Here is a 19,295-nt window from a genome sequence, read left to right on the forward strand (position 1 = left end):
GTCCAGCATTCCGCCAGAGTGCCGAGCTGAGGTCCAGGCCTTCCTCGCGGGGCACGGGGGCTCACCTGGTACCGCTGGCTCTGGATCCGGGGGAGAGACAGCACCACCATCTTCCAGGCGAACATCTCCTGGTACAGCTTGTACCTGCACTCCTCGATGGGCGGGTTCAAATAGATGACCTGGTTGGTGATCCTCAGCTCGTGAACAACGTTCTGGAAGGCAAAGGTGTCATCTTGACTCAGCAGTCTATTTCAATACAAGGGCTTTGATATATAACATTTTCTCTCTCTGAATCATTAAACTAGATCCATGTGAACCACAAAGTCTATTAAATTACTAACAGATCTGGCCTTCTGTGAGTTCATGGTTGGTCTGCAGCCCTCCCCAAGGGCCTGGAGGAGGTCAGGGGGCAGCTCCGCGTGGGCTCCTCCTGAGCGCCCAGCGCCCGGGTGTCGGACACACAACAGGCGTGCAGCAAAGCGCCATGGGATCTGATGTGTGTGATGATCTCTGGACGTGAGGACCTTGCAACCTGAGAAACTACCGACATGAGGGAGACTTCACTGATGTAGGTTTACAGGCTGGGATCAGTCTGTGCCAACTCGCCAGTGCTGTGAGCTAATTTAAGAATTCCAGCTGAGTCTCCACTACATATCCTATCAACTCAGACACCCTCACTTGCTTTTCTGCATCTCAGTGTTGTTTTTTTTTTAAAAGTACACTCTGGGGATGAATATCTGTAATATTCAAAAGTGAAAACATTTTAGGTATTGAAAGAAAACGTGAAGTCTGGGTAGAAAAAAAAAGCTAATTGTTTCTCCCAGATCAAAGTTTCTATTTGCCCACTTCTATCAGGCTTCTGATTTGAAGACTTTTTCACTAGTAAATAAAATAAAAACTGTAAACTACACAGAACTATTGTATGGCTCAATGAATCAGCGTAAGGTGCACACATTTAAAACCACCACCTGTGTCAGGAGACGGGCACCTACATGCCGAGTTTAAACAGAACTTTCTGGAAAGCTTGCCAGGCTCCAGTAGACCCCTCCTTCACACAATGGGAAACAGCCGCGCGGAGCCTGCTGTCCAGTGCTGCTGCATCCTTCCATGAGAATTCTACTCAGATGTTTATTAAAACTGACATTTTAGGGTCACAGTCTGAACTGCTGCTTGCAGCAGACCATTATATTCAGTTCTTCAAATTACTTCCTACATATATCCTAGGAGGACAGAAATTTTTCCCTCAGTGTAGATTTCTAAGTTTTATTTCCCATTAAGGAAAAAAAAACAAAAAACAAAAAACCTGGGACTTCCCTGGTGGTCCAGAGGTTAGGAATCTATCTTCCAATGCAGGGGACGTGGGTCCACTCCCTGGTGGGGGAGCTAAGATCCCACATTAATAACTAGGCCTGTGAACACAACTACTGAGGCTGCACTGAAAGGGAGACCCCATGTACCGCAACTAAGAAGCGATCCAGCCAAAGAAATAAAAATGAGTCCTAAGGCAGGCGTGAAGGGGAAAGGGATACATCGTCTGCAGGCTCCTCTCAAGCGGTGTGATTACCAGAACAAAGACATGAGCACCGGTCCACCGTTCAGTCGCTCAGTCATGGGGACTCTGTGACCCCGCGGATGGCAGCATCGATATACCGTCGACTTCAGTGCTGAATCGTCAGACTTCCTGGGGTCTCACAGCGCCACTCCACAGCGGGCAGTCACAGCTCCTCAATCCCTTCTGCTCTGTGACACTCTCAGCTTTTCCCGTCTTTCTCTCATGCCTTGGCACTGGGGGTGTGCTCTGTAGAACAGCCCTCCCCCTGGGTCTGCCTGGTGCTGTCCGCATGGATGGTGGGGTGACGAGCCCTTCTCCTCACCTCACGTCACCCCGGGATGCCGACTGGGCTCAGGTCTGTCCACCGCAGTGGCTTTTTCACTGGCGCTTTCTCTGGTGCTTTACTTACTATGGAATCGGCTGCCCTGGGAAACACTCACCTTGATCTTTGGCTCTCCTCCAGGCTTGTGACTAACTTGAGGGGCATCTGTATCCATGTCAACTTCTGCTTTATCCTCCGCTTGTCCAAGGAGCACCTGGGTCCAAGTTCTCAGGCCAGCTTGCAACCGGACGCCCAGTATCCTTTCAATCTACAGAGAAAACATGTCTAAGAACAGTGTTTCTCCCAAAGCTAGCTGGCAGAGCACACTGACAGAAAATTGCTGTTTCAGGTCCAGGACTAATTGTTCCTGACCACAAGCCTCCACCCCCGGCTCCTCAACCTCACGTCTTCACCCTCCAGCCTCAGGTCACTGAGCACTAGGCTGACTGGGCTCTCCACCTGCGGATTCCCACTTACCGGTGACAAGCAGGCCAACACAAACGCGCAGGTGTGGCCACGGTCTTGATATGTGTCCAGTATGACAGAAAATGTACACACAAAAACCAGCCTCAGGTGCAAAACTAGGAAACTGTAATTTGGAGATGAAACCATTTTTTTTTTTAAATCGAGGCACAATCGATTTTGTTATTGTTGCTGTTCAGTCGTTAAATCGTGTCTGACTCTTTGTGACACCATGGGCTGCAGCACATCAGGCTTCCCTGTCCTTCACTATCTCCTGGAGTTTGCTCAAACTCATGTCCGTTGAGTCACTGATGCTACCTAACCATCTCATCCTCTGCCGCCCCCTTCTCCTCTTGCCTTCAATAACTGACTATAACTAGTTTTGGATGTACAATGTAAGGATTCAATATTTATACCTATTTGCAGAATGATCACCACAGTAAACCTAGTCAACATCAGTCACCAAACAGTGACCATTTTCTTTCAACGAGTAAAGAAGGAAGTCAGAAATCTCTGATCTGTGAGATTTCCAAGGACTAGGGTGTCTGCACATCTTGTTTAGAGTCCCCCTCGTTTGTGAGCCACTCAACCATCCTGGGGACGCTGTGGGGGCGGCCTGAGAAAACCCGAGACTTGCACTCGATTCAGAAGACTGGGGCTTGTGAACGTTCACTACGTTCCAGGCCCACTGGAGGAATCACCGCATTTTACAAATCCACTTTAGAGGAGACAACCTGTGACCCACACAGAACATTAGAACCGACCAGAAACCGCCTGTCCACTGAGTGACTTCTGCCGTAGAACAGCCTCCCTCCCTCCAGACTTCACGGCTGCTCTGACCCCCACTGACGAGAAAGCCACACGGGGTGCCAAGTATGCTTCCAACACCCACCCCACAAGGGTGAGCCAAGATCCTTTCCACCAGGAACAAGAAGCGCGGGGGTGCTGGGGGGTCTGGTGGAGGGAGACGGGGTGGCCAGAGAAGGCGGCCTGGAGAGGAGGGCCAGGAAGAACCACCTCAGTCATCAGCAGAGCTGATGTAGGAGGTTGTCAAACACCCAGAAAACAGAGAACTCCTCTCCTGCCCCAGAGCTCCCTGCTTCCGGCACAGGAGGAGGGTGACTGCAGCCAGCACCGCAGTTCAGCTCTGCTGTCGGCTACAGGGGATTTCTGGAAAGCACTGGACAGTCACAGTCACTGATAACTTCCACGGAAACGAGCTTTTCAGTGAGGAACTAACAGACTTATGGACCGGGGCCACCCCCATGCATACAGCAGACACCACCATGTGTAGCCGGTGCCAGCCCACCTCCATGTCCAGCTTGTTGACCCAGATGGGCAGGTTGGAGTAGGAGTGCAGGTTTAGGTCATCCACGGCCTTCTGCACTCTGTTCAGGATCTCGGAGAAAGTCTTGTGATCGTACATGCACGTCTCCAGGGAGCGGACTTCCAGGTCTATCTTCTCCTCGATAATCAGCAGATCGTCCACCTAAAGGAAGGTACAGCTCACATTTAAATCACCAGCTTACTCCATTCCTTTATCTTATGTACATTTTTCTCAATTAATAAACGTCTGAGGAAGAGAAGTTCTTCCTCAGAGAGCTAACCCTGCGTGCTGGCCTGACACACACCCCGCCTGTCTCCGAGGAGGGAAGGGAAAGGCATAGGCACCGGCTGCCTCCCCCGCCCGCTCCCGGGAAGGCGCCCTCCGACTGCACGTTCGGGAGCAGGACATCAACGTGCGCTGCTCAGCACCTTCCCTCCGCAAGAGCCAGCTGCACACCAGACCAGCGGACGCTGTCCTGCCTGCGGAGGCAGGAGCAGGGCCAGGAGGTGAGCGCGGCACAGCCGGGTGGGGGTCTGGGGAGGAGGGCCAGGTCTGGGGCGGGCTGAGAACCACTGATCACCAGCCCACTGTCCATGCAGCTTTATCAGTAACGAAGCTCCTTCATCTCTGCCCTGGCTCCCTAGCAATGAGGACTGTCACTGAAGGGCCACCCTAAAGCCCCCACAGCATCCAACAGCCCGGTGAGGGAAAGGCCTCCTTCTCTTGCTCGGCAGATGTGGGCCTGAGCTGTAGGGACCGTGGGTGACCTCCATGGAGAGCTAACTGCTAACCGACTGGCCCCCTCCAGGACGGGGAGGACGGAAGTGGCACGCACCTTTTCCTGGAAGTTGAAGACCGTCTCCGCCAAGCGCTGCACGTAGGGGTCGAGCTTGTAGGACTCCCACACCAAGGCAATGCCCTCGGCGATCAGCGCCTGCACCTCCTTCTTCAGGCCGGCGACCAGCAGGGAGATGCTGCTCCGCTCCTCCACCTTCTCGCACGTGCGCTCGTAGGTCCGCACGCTCTCGATCAGCGAGATGGCGAACGGGTAGAGCTGGTTAGCCTGGTGAGCCTTGTTCACGATCGCCAGCGGGACGCGGAAGCCGAGCCACTTGAGGTTTCGCACTTCTTTGGAGAGGGTGATGATCTCGGGGAGGAAGTTGACCTTCAGCTTGAGGACGTTGCCGGCGCGGCCCCGCACGCGTGTGCTCTCAATGGTGAAGATGCGGCCCGACACGCCCAGGTTGCGCTGCTGCACCTTGCGGGCCCAGTCGTCGAAGATCTCCTGCGTGTTGAGCTTCATGCGGAAGCTGTCCCCGTCCTGCTTCAGCTTCTGGCCCTCCACGTGGTTCTCCCAGCCCTTGCCCAGCACATCCTCCACGCGCTTCATGTAGGCCGTCAGCTGCCGGTCGATCTGCTTGGCCCAGATGATGGAGCCGGACACGGGCGGCAGGTCGCGCACGTGGCTCATCTTACACGCCTGGCTCTGCGGGTACTGGACCTTGAACTTGTCGTGAAGAGACTCGATGTCGTCCTTCACACGCTGGATCAGCTGCGTCTGGTACTCGCGGATGGCCCCGCGGATGTGAGGCCGGACGAACAGCGCGTTGAACCTGGAGAAAATCCGGAACATCTCATTGGCGTTCTTGGCCGTGCCGAGCTGGTCTCGCAGGCGAGCGGTGATCCGGGTCTCCACCCTGTCGATCCTCTCATCGTATCTCTTCATCGCAGCCTCCCAGGCCTCGTTGCCCTCCTTGGAGACGTCGAGCCCGTCCACTTCCTTGACGTTCTCGTAAGCCAGGTTGACCTCCTCTATGGCGTTTGCATCGGCAGCATCGAAGAGGACCTCAGCCACTTTCATGTCCTGGGGCTCGGGCACCTCTCCTTGGTTCTGCTGTGCAACCGCTGTGACCTGGGAGGAGAGGGTTTGGAAGAAAACAGGTCTGCCAAGGGAAGACTTTTATCTTGTTGAGTAGCACACACCACACAGAATGACGAGTCCACCACCCAAGCCTAATGTTTAGTCAAACATTTCACACCCACAACTCAAGGCCGTGAAGACGCAATACAGCACATTTTAACTCTGCTGTAGAGACCTTCAGACAATGTAGTTTTGTGGCTGAAGAAGCTAAAAAAAAAACGTGTTGAGACCTGGGTTTGGGATTCTCCCCTCAAACTGCACTGGAAAGCTCAGGACTTCACAAGAGTGCTACCTACAAAGTCGGTATCTGATATACTTCTCACTTTTTATTTCTCAAAGTTCAGATTACAGGCCAGGGTCCACACTGCGGCAGAGGGACAGGTCAAGCACAACAGTGACTGAGAGGGTCCCGCTCCGTCCCCCGCGTGCTCCTGGACAGACAGCAGAGCACCCGGGCCCTGCCCCTCGGGACGCAGCAGACCCCTGGGCACAGCTCACGCCCACTCTCACAGAAGTACACCGCCAGGCAGTGGGCTTGACCTGGGGTCTGCAGACGCCGCACATGAAACTCAGACAGTCTGTGAATTTGTTTGGGGAAAATCATTTTCACTGAGCCTAATTAAATTTAGCATTTTCTTCAGTCATGAATGTAGGCAACAGTTACAGCTGCCCCCAGTGCCCTGACAGTCATCAATAAATCCTTCCTCATCGCACGACAGCTGTACTGTAATCGAGAGCTTGTTTATGTTCACGACTTCAAAAGCACGGTACTAGGCCCGTCACTAGGTCTTGTGCCCTTTTGCGTGTCCATGAAGAAGCACACAGATGATTGTCAATAGATCACAACTTCAAAACTGTGGACAAATGTTTCTTTGTAAACCTGTGCATTTTATTTTATATATTTAAAAGCATTCTGAGAACTCCTGGCAATGACATTATAGGAGCAAAAAACTGGACAAAATTATTAAACAGCCATTTCAGGACAACGGACAACAACCAAAGGCAGCTTGAGGTGTGCTGCCATCAGGTGAGGGCAGTGAGCCGATGGCCGTCCGGCCGGGAGGTGCGCCCACCCCCAGCGCAGGCAGGAAGACTCGCAGCTTTGCAGGTGGCAGCAGAAGAGCAGCTTACAGCAGGGGATTCTGGGGACTTCCCTGGCAGCTGAGGGGATAAGAACCTGCCTGCACTGGTCCAGGAAGATCCCACCTGCTGCGGAGCCACTAAGCCCGGGCACCACATCTACAGAGCCAGTGCTCTAGATCCCAGGAGCAGCAGCTGCTGAGGCCCGGACACCCCAGAACCTGTGCTCCGCAACAAGGGACGCCGCCGCCACGAGAAGGCCACACGGGGCAACAGAGAGTCGCCCCCACTCGCCGCCACTAGACAAACGCCCATGCAGCAAGCAAGACCTAGCACGTACAATTCAGAAAACAAATAGAGGGGGGGTTCTGGAAAAGACAGTCCGACAAGGGCCAACGTAGTAAATGATATACACACAGGAGACCTGGGGAGCCCTGCAAGAATGCAAAGTCTGGACAGAGTTACAACTTGCCGTCAACCAAAAATTCTATAACCAGTGAAACCATCCTTCAAATATGACAGTGAAAAATTTTTCCCAATGAAAAAGAAATGACTGAATCTGTTGCCAGCAAACCTATGGGACAAGAAAGGTAAAGAATTTCTTCAGGCTACAGAGAGAAGATGGCAGAGATAACTTAGGCCGCAGAAAGAAATGAAGAGAACTGGAAAATATAAATCAGGGACAAATGTAAAAGATTCTATCATTATTTTTCTTTTCGCCTCCTGATTTTTTTAAGATATATGTGACTGCTTAACTTGTAACACTGTATTGCTGGGTTTATAATATATGTAATAGCAATATCACAAAATAATAATATATGTGATAGATATGTATAGTAAGAATAGCATTATTTCTCTTGTAAACATGACAAGTAGGAGGAAACAGATCTATACTGATTATGAGGTTCAGTCAGTATTGAGTATATCACCATAAATTAGAGCCCTATAGTAATCCCTAGAGGAAACACTAAAAAAGAAAATTCAAAGAAATATAGCTGTTAAGTCTCTAGCATACAGAAGCTCTGAATCCAAACTTATTAATAACTACATTAAATGTGAACAGACTACTAATCCTCCAATAAGACCATTCTGAGAATGCACGCCTGCACACATGAGTTTATTACACACTTTACCAACATAAAGGCAGTACATACACCACATGACTTACAAATGTAAAGTGGACAATGATGTTTTAAAGCAGTGACAGCTGAGAGGGACGTGGCACAAAGGGTTGACACACCCTAGGCTAGAACAAATCAGCCCCCGTCTCAAGTCTCTCACGGACACAGTAAAGGGTTAACACGTAAAACCAACACACGCACACATGTGCACGTGGACCCGGACTGCACTAAGACTCCGAGCACCCGTCATCAGCCCGCCCCACCCTGGGCGGCGGCGCCCCTCATCGGAGAAGGGGCCTGGACGGGCGCCCCTCATCGGAGAAGGGGCATGGACGGGCGCCCCTCATCGGAGAAGGGGCCTGGATGGGCTCCCCTCATCGGAGAAGGGGTCTAGATGGGCGCCCCGCATTAGAGAAGGGGCCTAGATGGGCGCCCCTCATCGGAGAAGGGGCCTGGATGGGCTCCTCATCAGAGAAGGGGCCTAGATGGCAGGGTTCCTAGGCCGGATCGCCCATCCCATCCAACACTACAGCATTCTCAGCTCCGCCTCGGGCAGCGGGCGCTCCTCATCAGGGAAGGGACCTAGACGGCAGGGTTCCTAGGCCGGATCGCCCATCCCATCTAACGCTATAGCGTTCTGAGACTACGGGGAGGCTGAGAGAATCCTAAACACACACACGGAAGACCCCACCGAGAGCCTATGATTAGCACCAACCGACATTGGTCTATACCGGCTTTATCATGTATCTATCCATTTACCAACTTGTCTACCTATACATGTATCAATCCATCTATTTATGGACTTTATTGCTTAAACAGAGAAAAGCAGCGCTCAAGAAAAGTGTGAATTGAGAAGAGAAAAAAATAGCATGAAGAAAGAAAGGAGTCATTTAATTGTTTCAGTAAATCCAAGCCAAATGCAATTATTATCCACATTTTACAGATAAGGAGTCTGAGGAAAAGAGTAAACCAATGAGCCCAGTCACATGGCTGGGTCACTAGTTGAATTAGGATGTAAACCCATGAGGTTTGGCTCTAGGGTCCATGCAGTTTGGGGATGGGAATGAATGGATGGAGAACGTTAAAGATTTGAACTCAAACGCTATGATTCAGAATCACTAGATCTTCAAGATGACAGTGACAGATGAAAATGGAGCTAGAGAAGTACTTCACAGTGTAAAAGAGAAACAAGTAGTTAACTGTAAAAAAAAAAAAAAAGAGAGAGAGAGAGACAGTCATTCAAGCAATGCAGGCACGAATTTTTAGACTGTGAGCCACACCTGTGGCCTCAGGACCCTGACGATGACCGCTCTCAGCTGCTCGTGCTGGCGTCTGAACTTTCTCATCTGGTCAAGGCGGGCCTGAAGCTTCCTGTGAGCGGGGTTGATCCGCCACACCATCTTGAGGTTTTCTTCCCTCTTCCTTTTGACAATGTCTCTCAGCAATACCTGGAGTTTCTCATATTCATCATCCCAAGTCTGAAAAACTTCAAAGCACGCGACCATAACCTGGGATATAATTGAAGAGGGGAAGCTTATTATTAAAGCACATTTTCATCGAAATGCCCTAAAGTTGGTCTCCTGATATATTACAACTTACTTTTTCAAATTCTTCGTAGGCAACATGCATCAGTTTTCTAGTGCCCAATACTTTGAGTAACTGAGAACTCAAGTCTCTTGAAATTGCCTCCACCAAGCGCAGTGCCCTCTGAATGGGATATTTCGTGTTTCGGATCTTTCTCAAATGGGTGAAAATTGCAACAAGCGCCTGCCTGATTTTGTCCAGCTCAGTGGCAGACAGCAAGTCATTCAGAGGAAAGTCTTTCATCAGAGGGTTGTAGTCGTTCACAGTCTCCAGAGCCTGTTTCAGACCTAGATTAATAAACAGTTACATAGTTTTCACATGACGTTTCAACAGTTTCATAGCTTTCACACAAAGCCAGACAACTATAGTATACAATGTTATGTGTCAGTTACACCTCAATTTTTGTTTTAAAAAAGTAAAAGAGTATTCCTTCTAGGTTTAAATATTAGGTTGGCCAAAAAGTTTGTTCCATAACATCTTACGGAAAAACCCAAATGAACTTTTTGGCGAACCCAATACTAGTTAGGTAAACTAGAATACATCCTCACAATGGAACATTTTGATGCTGCAAAAATTTAGTAAACACAGAAATTGTGCTGTTTGAAAAAAAGAATGTTATTAACAGGTGATCCCAGTGCAGTCTCAATTTTGCTTTTAAAGAGTGTCAGTCAGTTCATGTATACGTCAAAGGCTGTGAGTGGTAGTCCCAGAGATGTCATCTTTGTTTGCTTTCTATACTATCTAAGCATTCCAGTAATACCACATTAGTTTTGTAAAGCTTGAATTTTATCAGCATTAAGAACACTGAAATTTAACTTTTATACACATGGCTCAAGTTAGGGGGAGTGTATTATAGACATGGATCACAGAAAAAGCTGGGTCCTGGCCTTTTTTTTAAACTTCCTCTGGCATAAGATTTTTAAAAAAGAAATATATTAGGAAAGAAATAAAGACTTCAGAGGCATTAAAAAAAATTCAAGGTATACATTTCAGTACTAGTGACTGTCCATATCGTAGTGAGTACATGAAATGTGATCAAAGAACTGAAAAGGTTTCCTCTAACATTTAAAACGCGGGCACCACAACCTTTCTGGAGGGGAAGGAAAAGAACATGGCAACGACTGCTGTCTCAATGACTGGCTCTAACGTGTCTCTGATGAAGAGCAAGGTCTGGCCGCATCCGGCACTCCACATCTGTGCGCCTGCCACATGCTCATTCAACGTCACTTTCCCTGTTGCTCGTTCAGAAACTATCTTTATCTTGACAACTGTTGAGAACAGGGAAGAGGGCAGAGAATGGGAGGAGGGGCAGGTAAATAGCAGAAGAGAAAGTACTGGCCAGCTCTCCTTCCACAGCCCTGTGGGCAAAGAACTTCTGCTTAACGTAAACCGTGCTCCTGCCTGGACTGTCAAAAGCATGCTTAACTTTACACTGAAAAAGCACAGCCTATTCAGGGACCCAAGTAACTGAGAAACAGGAGGGGAGCCCCCAGGGCTCCCTATACTCAGGCCTAGAAACTGGCTGTGTTCTCGAAAGCCCTAAAGGGAAAGGGAGGTAGGTGGGAAGATCATTTCCGTCACCTAGAGCTGGAGAAAGATGAGACAAGATGCAAAGGAGTACGCAGTCAGGACAGACGGTGCATCTATTCATTTTCATCACAAAACCCAGGTTGAGAGCTCACTGCATCAGACTCTTAGCTCCAAGCTCTAGTCTTTACCTGTGTCAGTGTCAAAGCTGACGGTGGCATGGAATCGCTTGCCGTGTTTCAAGATGTCCAGAGTCAGGAGAACTTCCGGGCTCTCTCGTTTCTCCTGGATGCGGTATAACGCACGTTCCAAGTTTAGCCAAAAACTGATTTCCTGTAAGGCAGTTCCTGAGGCTGGATCTCGATCAAGTTTGGTCACCTTAAATACAAAATAACATTTAAACAAAGGTCGAAAAAGTATCATTAACTAAATATGCGCGTTAAAATTTAGGGTCAATATTTCAAGTAGATTTCCTCCCTTGTATAACACGTGGTTTAGTTTGGAACCAAAGGACTGAGACAGCTTAGATTAAGGCTGTCTCAGGGATGGTACTTAACCATGTCACACAGTACCCTGACCACTCCACGCAGGCTGACATTAGTCCTCCACGGAGCACTCCCAGGACCAACGGGAGGGAGAGCCAACGGGCATCACAGAATTCCCCTCGTTGACGAGAATTCGTGCCAGTTTTCTCACAGATATTAGAGCAAAGCATTTCACGTGACACTTTCAACACCGCGCTCTCACCTTCTGGATCTCTCGGATCCAGCGGTTAACTCCAGATTGTAACTGATTGAGGAAGGTCGGGTCTTCAACCTTATCTCCAAAGTCTGTAACTTTTGGCTTTTCTCCACGCTCATAACACTGTTTGGCAACATTTGTAATAATCGGGTGAATCGGCAGGCTGATCTCCGGAATCTCAATATTCTGCTGCAAGTGCAGGAGGCCCATTTCAAGCTCTGCGATCTTTTTCTCAACTGAGGGAGCCATCTTATCACCGTCCCTAAAAAGGCAGAAAACATCTCAAATTTTGGTGCGCTATCGTCTCCAGAGAGATTCTATTATTTCAGGTCTGTCAAATGTCAGTGCTATACATTAACGCAACAGATTCATATCCTCGAGGTTTACTAGCTTTACCCTCCCAATTTCTGAATACTGCATCATTCTCTCCGTGGCGTGTTATAAACATTAAGTAAAATACAACATTCAAACTAACGAAGGAAAACTGGTTTTTACCTGTCTGCCTTGCCAGACTCCCTGATATAGGACTTAAAAAAAGGAGCCACTGCATTGCTGATGAAAGAGTGCAAGGTTTCATACGGCGAGTCTTCACTGAGCGTGAGGACTCGGAGCTGGGAAGACACTGGCTTGTCTGCATCAATGACTGGAGTTCGTTTAATGAACGCCAAGCTGAAAGAAAGGAAAAGAAAACATTAGAACAAATAGTCTCATTCCTCATCAGTCTTAATGACTACAGACTTCTTTGTGGTGCACGCAAATTAAACATTCATTTGAATGTTTTAATTCTAAAATCATACTAAGAATAAATTGTTGCTTTTCTAATAGTGAAATACACTGCTTCTCTTTCTTTATTTATCTATGTGAGAACTATGGAATCAAGGTTAAGGTTGTAACACATGACTATGAAACCAGGCCAAGTTAATTTGTCTTATATGGAGGTTGAGTTCATAATCTTGCCCTCACGAAAACTAACCTTACTACCAACTGCAAGTTACAAGCCTCGAAGAACTTAAATTTGATCTCATTATAATCCGTCCCATTCATTTATGATATTAAATCCTATGTCAGCTTGACTACAACAAAAGTCACCTGCAGGTTCAAGTGATGAGGGAACATTCCAGGCCCTTGCATCTGGCCTAAACCAACTCTTCTAATTTCATCTCCTGCCATGCACCCCATTCCTGACTTGAGACACCCTGTAAACTACATGACCCATTCTCTAAACAGCATGTGTTTTTCTGTAGTTGCTTAAGAAGCCTATATTCAACTGCTGAAATTCCAAGTTAACCTTCAAAACCCAACTCCAGCCTCCCTTCTTCTCCGGGACCCTCCCTAAGCAGAAGCAGTCTCCCTGGTCTTCAGGTTTCATGGTATGCTGCACCCCTAAGATTTTGCCAAGTAATAGAGCTAGCTGTGTATCTGCCACTCTTCCTTCCAAAAGACCGTGAACTTCTTGGGAACAGGAGTTATGTTTTATTCCTTTGCACACCCACTGCTGTTATCTTGCACATAACAGGTGCTCAAAGGTAGTTGAACCAACAGCTTCAAGGGAAGCAATATCTGAGTTTTCCAGTTGTCATATTATGTATATGGACTTTAGACACAATACGTCCTATTATTCTAAAAGGTCAACGAAGCTCCTGCTGAGACACGCTGAGAAGGAACACAGTCACAACAGTACACCTGCCGAAAATGTACAACTTGAATGTAACTATGGAGAAGCAATAGACAGATCCAGTGCAAGGGCGCTCTGTCAAACTACTGGTCTGCACTCAGCAAAGATACCAGTGTCAGCAAAGACACGGAACTGGATTCTGGATCACGGGAGAGATACTGCGAGGGGCAGTACTGAGAACATGTGAGGATGCACTGTGCCTAGGTGAACGAGTCTAAGATTTTGGCCGTTTGAAAACTGTACTGAGGCTGTGAGCAGCGATATGGCTGTTCTTAGGAAACGGCTGCAGAATGTTTAGGGACAAAGGGGCAGCCTGTTGATAACTAACTCTCAGATGGCTCAGGAGAAAAATGACAATGCGGACGTGGGAAAGGTAAACTGATACCTGGGAGGTGCCATATGCTGTCCAGGCCACTCTGGTAAGCTTGAAATTACTCAAACTAAAAAGTTTTAAAAAGCCAATGCAAAATAAACATTTACGTATTTGAATTTCAATAAGTCTACTAGAATAAAAATTGGCACAACCTTTTTAAAAGGTGGGAAATCTGGTAACATGTGTTAAAGTCTCTAATGCTGTATCTGAACCAGTAGTGCTATGTTTAGGAATTTATCCTAACAGGAATCAGATCTGTACCTATGAATGTGCACTACTTATTTATAATAATGAAAACTCAGATATAATCTCAGAGCATTATTAGACATGTTAAGTTATTAATACACTGTGGCTCAAGGGCTAATGCCCTGACATGGCAATTAAAATACTTTAATTTTATACTGACTTGGAAATCCTCTTAATTTGAGTAGATAAAATCAAAGACAAGAAGCGGAATTAAAGAGCAGAAATCTTTTGAGTGTTTTCTTGGTAACTCTGACTTGATTAGGATTTACATTTAATTCTTACAAGTTTTATAGTCCAAAATAATGGTATATTCATACTACTCACCTATTGGACTTAACTCCGTAGTGAATGTCTATGTTGATGTTATAGGAAATAAATTCTTTTTCTTCTTCTCCTTCATCACCAACATCCTCTGCAAATCATAACAGACATTATACCAAATTCAAGTCAATATTTCAGTTTTTAATTTAATTGAATTTATCTACTGCTCAGAGCCTGATGAGCCTCACCCCATCTCCAACCTGGCGCTTAAACCTCGTGTGACGTGGTTCGACCTAATTTTCCCTTCCACCCGTTTTTTTCTGACTGCTGAGGGATCCAGGCGCTTATCTGCTGTGTGATCTCGGGAAAGGTGCTTAACTTCCCGGCCTCTCTGCTTCCTTGTTTGTAAACTGGGGCGTGCTGGCATGCCTGGCCTCAGGCGGTGCTGGCGATGTCTTCGCACCAAGGCCAGGTCCCCCCACCCCACCCCAGCGGCCCCATCCCCTGTGCTCCTGACATGCAGGCCATCCCCCCACCCCGCCCCGGGTATTCTTCTCAGCGGTCTATACTCGGCACCCTCTATGTGACAGGCATTACATCAAGTGTATCATACACTTAACCCTCACGACAACCCTGTGGGGGTGGCATGACTACTGTTATCCTTATGTTCCAAGCAAAGTATGTAAGTAAACTGCCTTCAGACGTGTGGCTAGAATGGGACAAAGGGACGATACAGAAGTCTGATTCCAAACCTGGGGTCCTCACGGGTCGACAGCTTGCCCTCCTCCCTCCATCAAGAAAACTGCTACCAAGAAACGACCCCAGGGCCACTCGCCTGGCCTTCTCCTCTGCCCTTACAGCACTTTCAGAGCCTGCTCTGCGGTCAACCTATGAATGCAGCAGGAATTCTAAAAAGCTTACTGGAATGTAAAACTACGATAACTCAAGATGAACGTGAATAAAATTTCTAGAGAGTTAAAAATCAAAATTGAAAAAAATACAAAAAATTATAAAAAGGGGAAGTAATCCAAACCTCTAGACATAGCGCTAATCGACTAGATGCATACACCCTCTAGTTGAATTATCTCTGCCATGATATACTACATGGAATAACTACATTAGGAAAAATAAATATGGAAGAATTAATCTAACTGGTTACAAGTGATTTGCCTTTATTTCTAAGTCATGGTGTGATAGCAAAGGCAACAGGCTTAACTAAATGATCTTGGAAAAGTCATTTTTCTTCCCCTCAGCTTCAAATTTGTCAAATGTAAAAGGAGCATCAGAAAGGGGTTGGATGCTAAACCAGGTGGTCTGAAAGGCTTCTACAAATGCTAAAAACTATGAGCAAAAGCTGTCTGCTTCTTTAGTTTTAAGATGAGACAAATACAAAATTCACACTAAAAGCACAGAAAATATTGGTATATTAATCAAGAAGACTCTTCCAAAATGTTGTTTTTGGTATATCTTCAGGAAGGAGAAGAGAAGTGAGCGGCAGAACATTCTAGCCAGGGGCTTCCTAGCTGTTTTTTTAAACATTACCAACCACCTCAAAAAAAACCCCAAACAAACCGAGTTTTCCAACTACTGAAATGTGGACATATCAACAGATAAGATAAATCATACTGCCTGAAACCAACCAAATATGTAAATGCAGTCTGTAAACAGGAGCACAAAGAATATAAGGAAATACTCCCAACTAAAGCAGCTGTCAGGATGGTGGGATGATGAAATATTTTTTCCCTCAATTTTTGGAACTTTCAGTAATGTTCTTCTATGGGTTACACAAAATACATGTCATTAAAATAACACTCCAACAATAAACAGAAAATAATTACCAAAGGAAATTACTGACATAATTAAAAATACAGTAATAACTTTGAATAATTTCTTCCTCCTGGACAAAGCATCATCCTCTATATAAATGAAATCAAACATGCCGACTGGACTCAGCATCTAACCACGTTGCCCTCACGTCCTAATGCAAACGGGGTTAAAGGCGGCGGGCAGGAGGCCAAGCAATGAGTCACAGCCGGCTCCGGCTCTGCCTCCTTCTCGGCTGCGCAGGGCCCGCCCAGCCCACCCTGGACTCACACTGCAGTGCGGCAGGAGGCACGCCCCGTGACATCACCCCAGACAAGAGTGGGCAAGTCGGTGTCCTCCACAGCTCCGTCAAACTCGAACTGCCTCTGATGACAGTAACTGCAGGAAGTCGTCATTAATCAGCTGAAGACTACATTTTGAATGAGGCTTTTTAACCCCGTTCCCCATAAATACAAAGATCACAAGAAGCCTGAGTGGGTCTGAGTCCCATTACGGAGAACTCAGGACCTTGTTTTGTAAATGGCCAAACAATTTAAACATCCCTGCCTCTCTATAAATTATTACATATTCCAAAGAACAGTAATTTTACTTCTGCAGAAATATTAAAAAAAAAAATTGTTTGGAGAAGAGAAAGACACCTATTAGATGATTCCTAACAGAGACTATCAATCCTGCAGTATTAGAGACATACAGTCTGCATGTTTTACCATATAATATACCACTTTCTGTAAAGTCTGAACCAGTTTCCTAATGATGCTACAGTTACTGGTGAATACACAACAGACTGATACCGTGCTGCCTGTTAATACACACAAGGACCCAAAGTACCAGCCCACAGCTTGTGCCCGTCTCGTAAATTCCTCTGCTGCCAGCCACCCTGATACACATTACAGCAGCCTGTGGACACCTCTCTGGTTAACTTCTGAGAGTCTATCAAAACTTCTAGAGATGTTCAAAATGTCTTTAAGCACTACTCTGCATATACTTCTTTTGAAAGATGACTGTATTTCAAGCCGCAAATGATTTATTATCATTACACTGTGAATGAGGTGAGCAATACGCCTCATTGAGTGAAATACAAACAGATACACGTTCACCTACTCTAAGACTCACCCCGCCCCTCCTGGGTAGAGGGGGTACGTGTCCGCAGTCCGGTGACTAGGCCAGGCAAGGCTGCTGGCCTGCCCCTGGTCACTCCCGCATTCACGGTCCCCTCCCAACTTTCTCCAGCCACAGGGCAAGCCTCTTCGCAACCAAGCAAACAAGGCCAGTCATTTTCTTTGGCCAAATTGCTTGTTACGCGTTCCTGGTTCTCTTTACTTTTCATCTTCTTTTCCTTTTAAAATCCACACATACTGCTAATAGCACATTATTTTGGTCAGTCGCGGCCACACACACCCTCCCCCTTTTCTCCAGTGGTCACTGCAGCTCTTCCCCTTTCGTGTCCCTGATACTTCTCCAGTCACCCCCAGGTCCACCCCTGGCCCTCCTTCAGAGGTTGTGACCCTCTCGGGGAGAGTCCTGAGTCTTTTCACTCATAACACCATTGGGAATATGAAAGGAGGGTTAAACCCCACATTCCCCTTGTACATTAGGTAAATCTGGGGCTCATTTTGACACTTCCAAAAAAACGAATAAATCAGTAATGCCTAAGACTGAATGCTTCTTAAGGTTTATACTAAGTCAAAAGAACTGCTATGGAGTAAAGATGAACACCCCTTTTTAACGGATACCAAGGAACTGAACAGAGAAATTAGTTTCTAGGTTTCAGACCCTCCTTAAAGCATCCTTTTCCTCACTGGGTCTTAAAAGCCTGGGGTTTCGGTTTCCTCACTCACGACGGAGTGGGCTGGGCTACCTCTCTCCAGCTGCTTCCAGACGGATACTCCTCAATGCCGGATACTCCTCAATGCCGAGCGACGAATTTTCCATTTGTTTTTCACTTTCAAAAAGAAGTGACGACTGTTTTTCCTTTCCCGTACATGAATTTCACTCGCTATGAAGCACTGCACATCCAAACTCACCCCACTGCAGACCCCTGTGTCCTACCAAGGGTGGAGGGCCCGCCTACAGCACAGGACAGTAAGATCCCAGGTGGACGGACTCTTGCCCAGTGCTCCAAGACAGTTTTATGTCACAGGAAATGCTTCCTGTTAATTTCTTAATCATCTTATTAACCATTCTGGGGTCTAAGCATGGGCCAGAAAGGAATCCTTTTTAATCATCTTTTAGGGAAATTAAGTCTTCGGAAAAATAATATTTAAAACTCCACAAAAATATTCCCCAAAAATCTTTCTACACCACTACACCTCTAGGAGAGCGAGTCCTGTAAAAACCACGAGCTTTCTTTCATACTCCAGTTGCTAGCCATCTCTGCACTAACGAAGCGGAGGTAAAACCCCCGCAACCACGTCTGTCAGGAAAAACTAAAATTCCAAGTTTAGGCTGAGTATGGACTAAAGGCAGCCACCATTTTCAGCCTCATCCAAGGATAGGACACCTAAGTGGAACACAGGAAAACCGGAGCCCCACAGCACCTGCTCCCAGCCTGGCCACAGACAAGCCCCGGAACTGCCAGCTTCAGCAGCTGCACCCCAGAGCATCCTCACCTTCCCCTGCCTTCACCACCCAACCTCTTCTGGAGATGGAACTCAAACAAAATCGCACGTCAGGTAAAAAACGCTACAGAAATGTCACTGCCATCGTAAAATGCCCATCACGTAATGATCACCTACCTGGTCATACTTTCAAAAGTACGCTATAAGGAAAACACTTTTCCATAGGCCAGGAATTACAGGAAGGAGATTTCTCTTTTTACATCGAGGAGCCACAATTTAACATTCCCTTTACTACCAACTCTCCGCTATCAAAATAAAATTGTTAGGAACTTCCCTGGTGGTCCAGTGGTAAGGATTCAGCGCCCCAACTGCAGGGGGCATGGGCTCAATCCTGATTGGGGAACTAAGATCCTGCAAGCTGCATGGGGCGCCCCCCAAAATAAACTGCTAAATTCACAACCTTTATTCTACACTGCAAGGAATGCTGTACTTAAAAAAGGTTAAAGCTAGAGGCAGCAGTTAAAAAAAAAAAAGAAAGAAATAGACCCATCTTCAATATAAAAAATGCTTCTATAGTCAATTATGTGTTTGGAAAATTCTTTCCGTAAAAAAGGGGGGGCAAGTGAGGGGAAGATAAAGTAAAAGTAAATAAGTTCATTGAATAAATGATATGACTTCATTGTTGGTGGTGGTCTTTATTCAGTTTAAACCACTCAATTTG

General features: G+C 46.9%; 1 protein-coding gene across 1 annotated transcript in view; it reads right to left on the reverse strand.

Moving 5' to 3' along the window:
* Positions 1-19,295, reverse strand: part of DYNC1H1 (dynein cytoplasmic 1 heavy chain 1) — a 62,496-nt gene that overhangs the window by 40,297 nt on the left and 2,904 nt on the right. Inside the window, exons 2-11 of the mRNA XM_081548796.1 lie at positions 14,256-14,343; positions 12,133-12,306; positions 11,644-11,899; positions 11,088-11,274; positions 9,385-9,656; positions 9,066-9,293; positions 4,499-5,575; positions 3,646-3,825; positions 1,993-2,142; positions 66-212 (exon numbers count right to left, since the gene is read on the reverse strand). Of these exons, the coding sequence (XP_081404922.1) occupies positions 66-212; positions 1,993-2,142; positions 3,646-3,825; positions 4,499-5,575; positions 9,066-9,293; positions 9,385-9,656; positions 11,088-11,274; positions 11,644-11,899; positions 12,133-12,306; positions 14,256-14,343 (2,759 nt within the window). The remainder of the gene's footprint in view (positions 1-65; positions 213-1,992; positions 2,143-3,645; positions 3,826-4,498; positions 5,576-9,065; positions 9,294-9,384; positions 9,657-11,087; positions 11,275-11,643; positions 11,900-12,132; positions 12,307-14,255; positions 14,344-19,295) is intronic.

The sequence above is a fragment of the Giraffa tippelskirchi genome, chromosome 12 (assembly GCF_054371585.1).
Source record: "Giraffa tippelskirchi isolate mGirTip1 chromosome 12, T2T-mGirTip1v1.2.pri, whole genome shotgun sequence".
Classification (NCBI taxonomy): domain Eukaryota; kingdom Metazoa; phylum Chordata; class Mammalia; order Artiodactyla; family Giraffidae; genus Giraffa; species Giraffa tippelskirchi.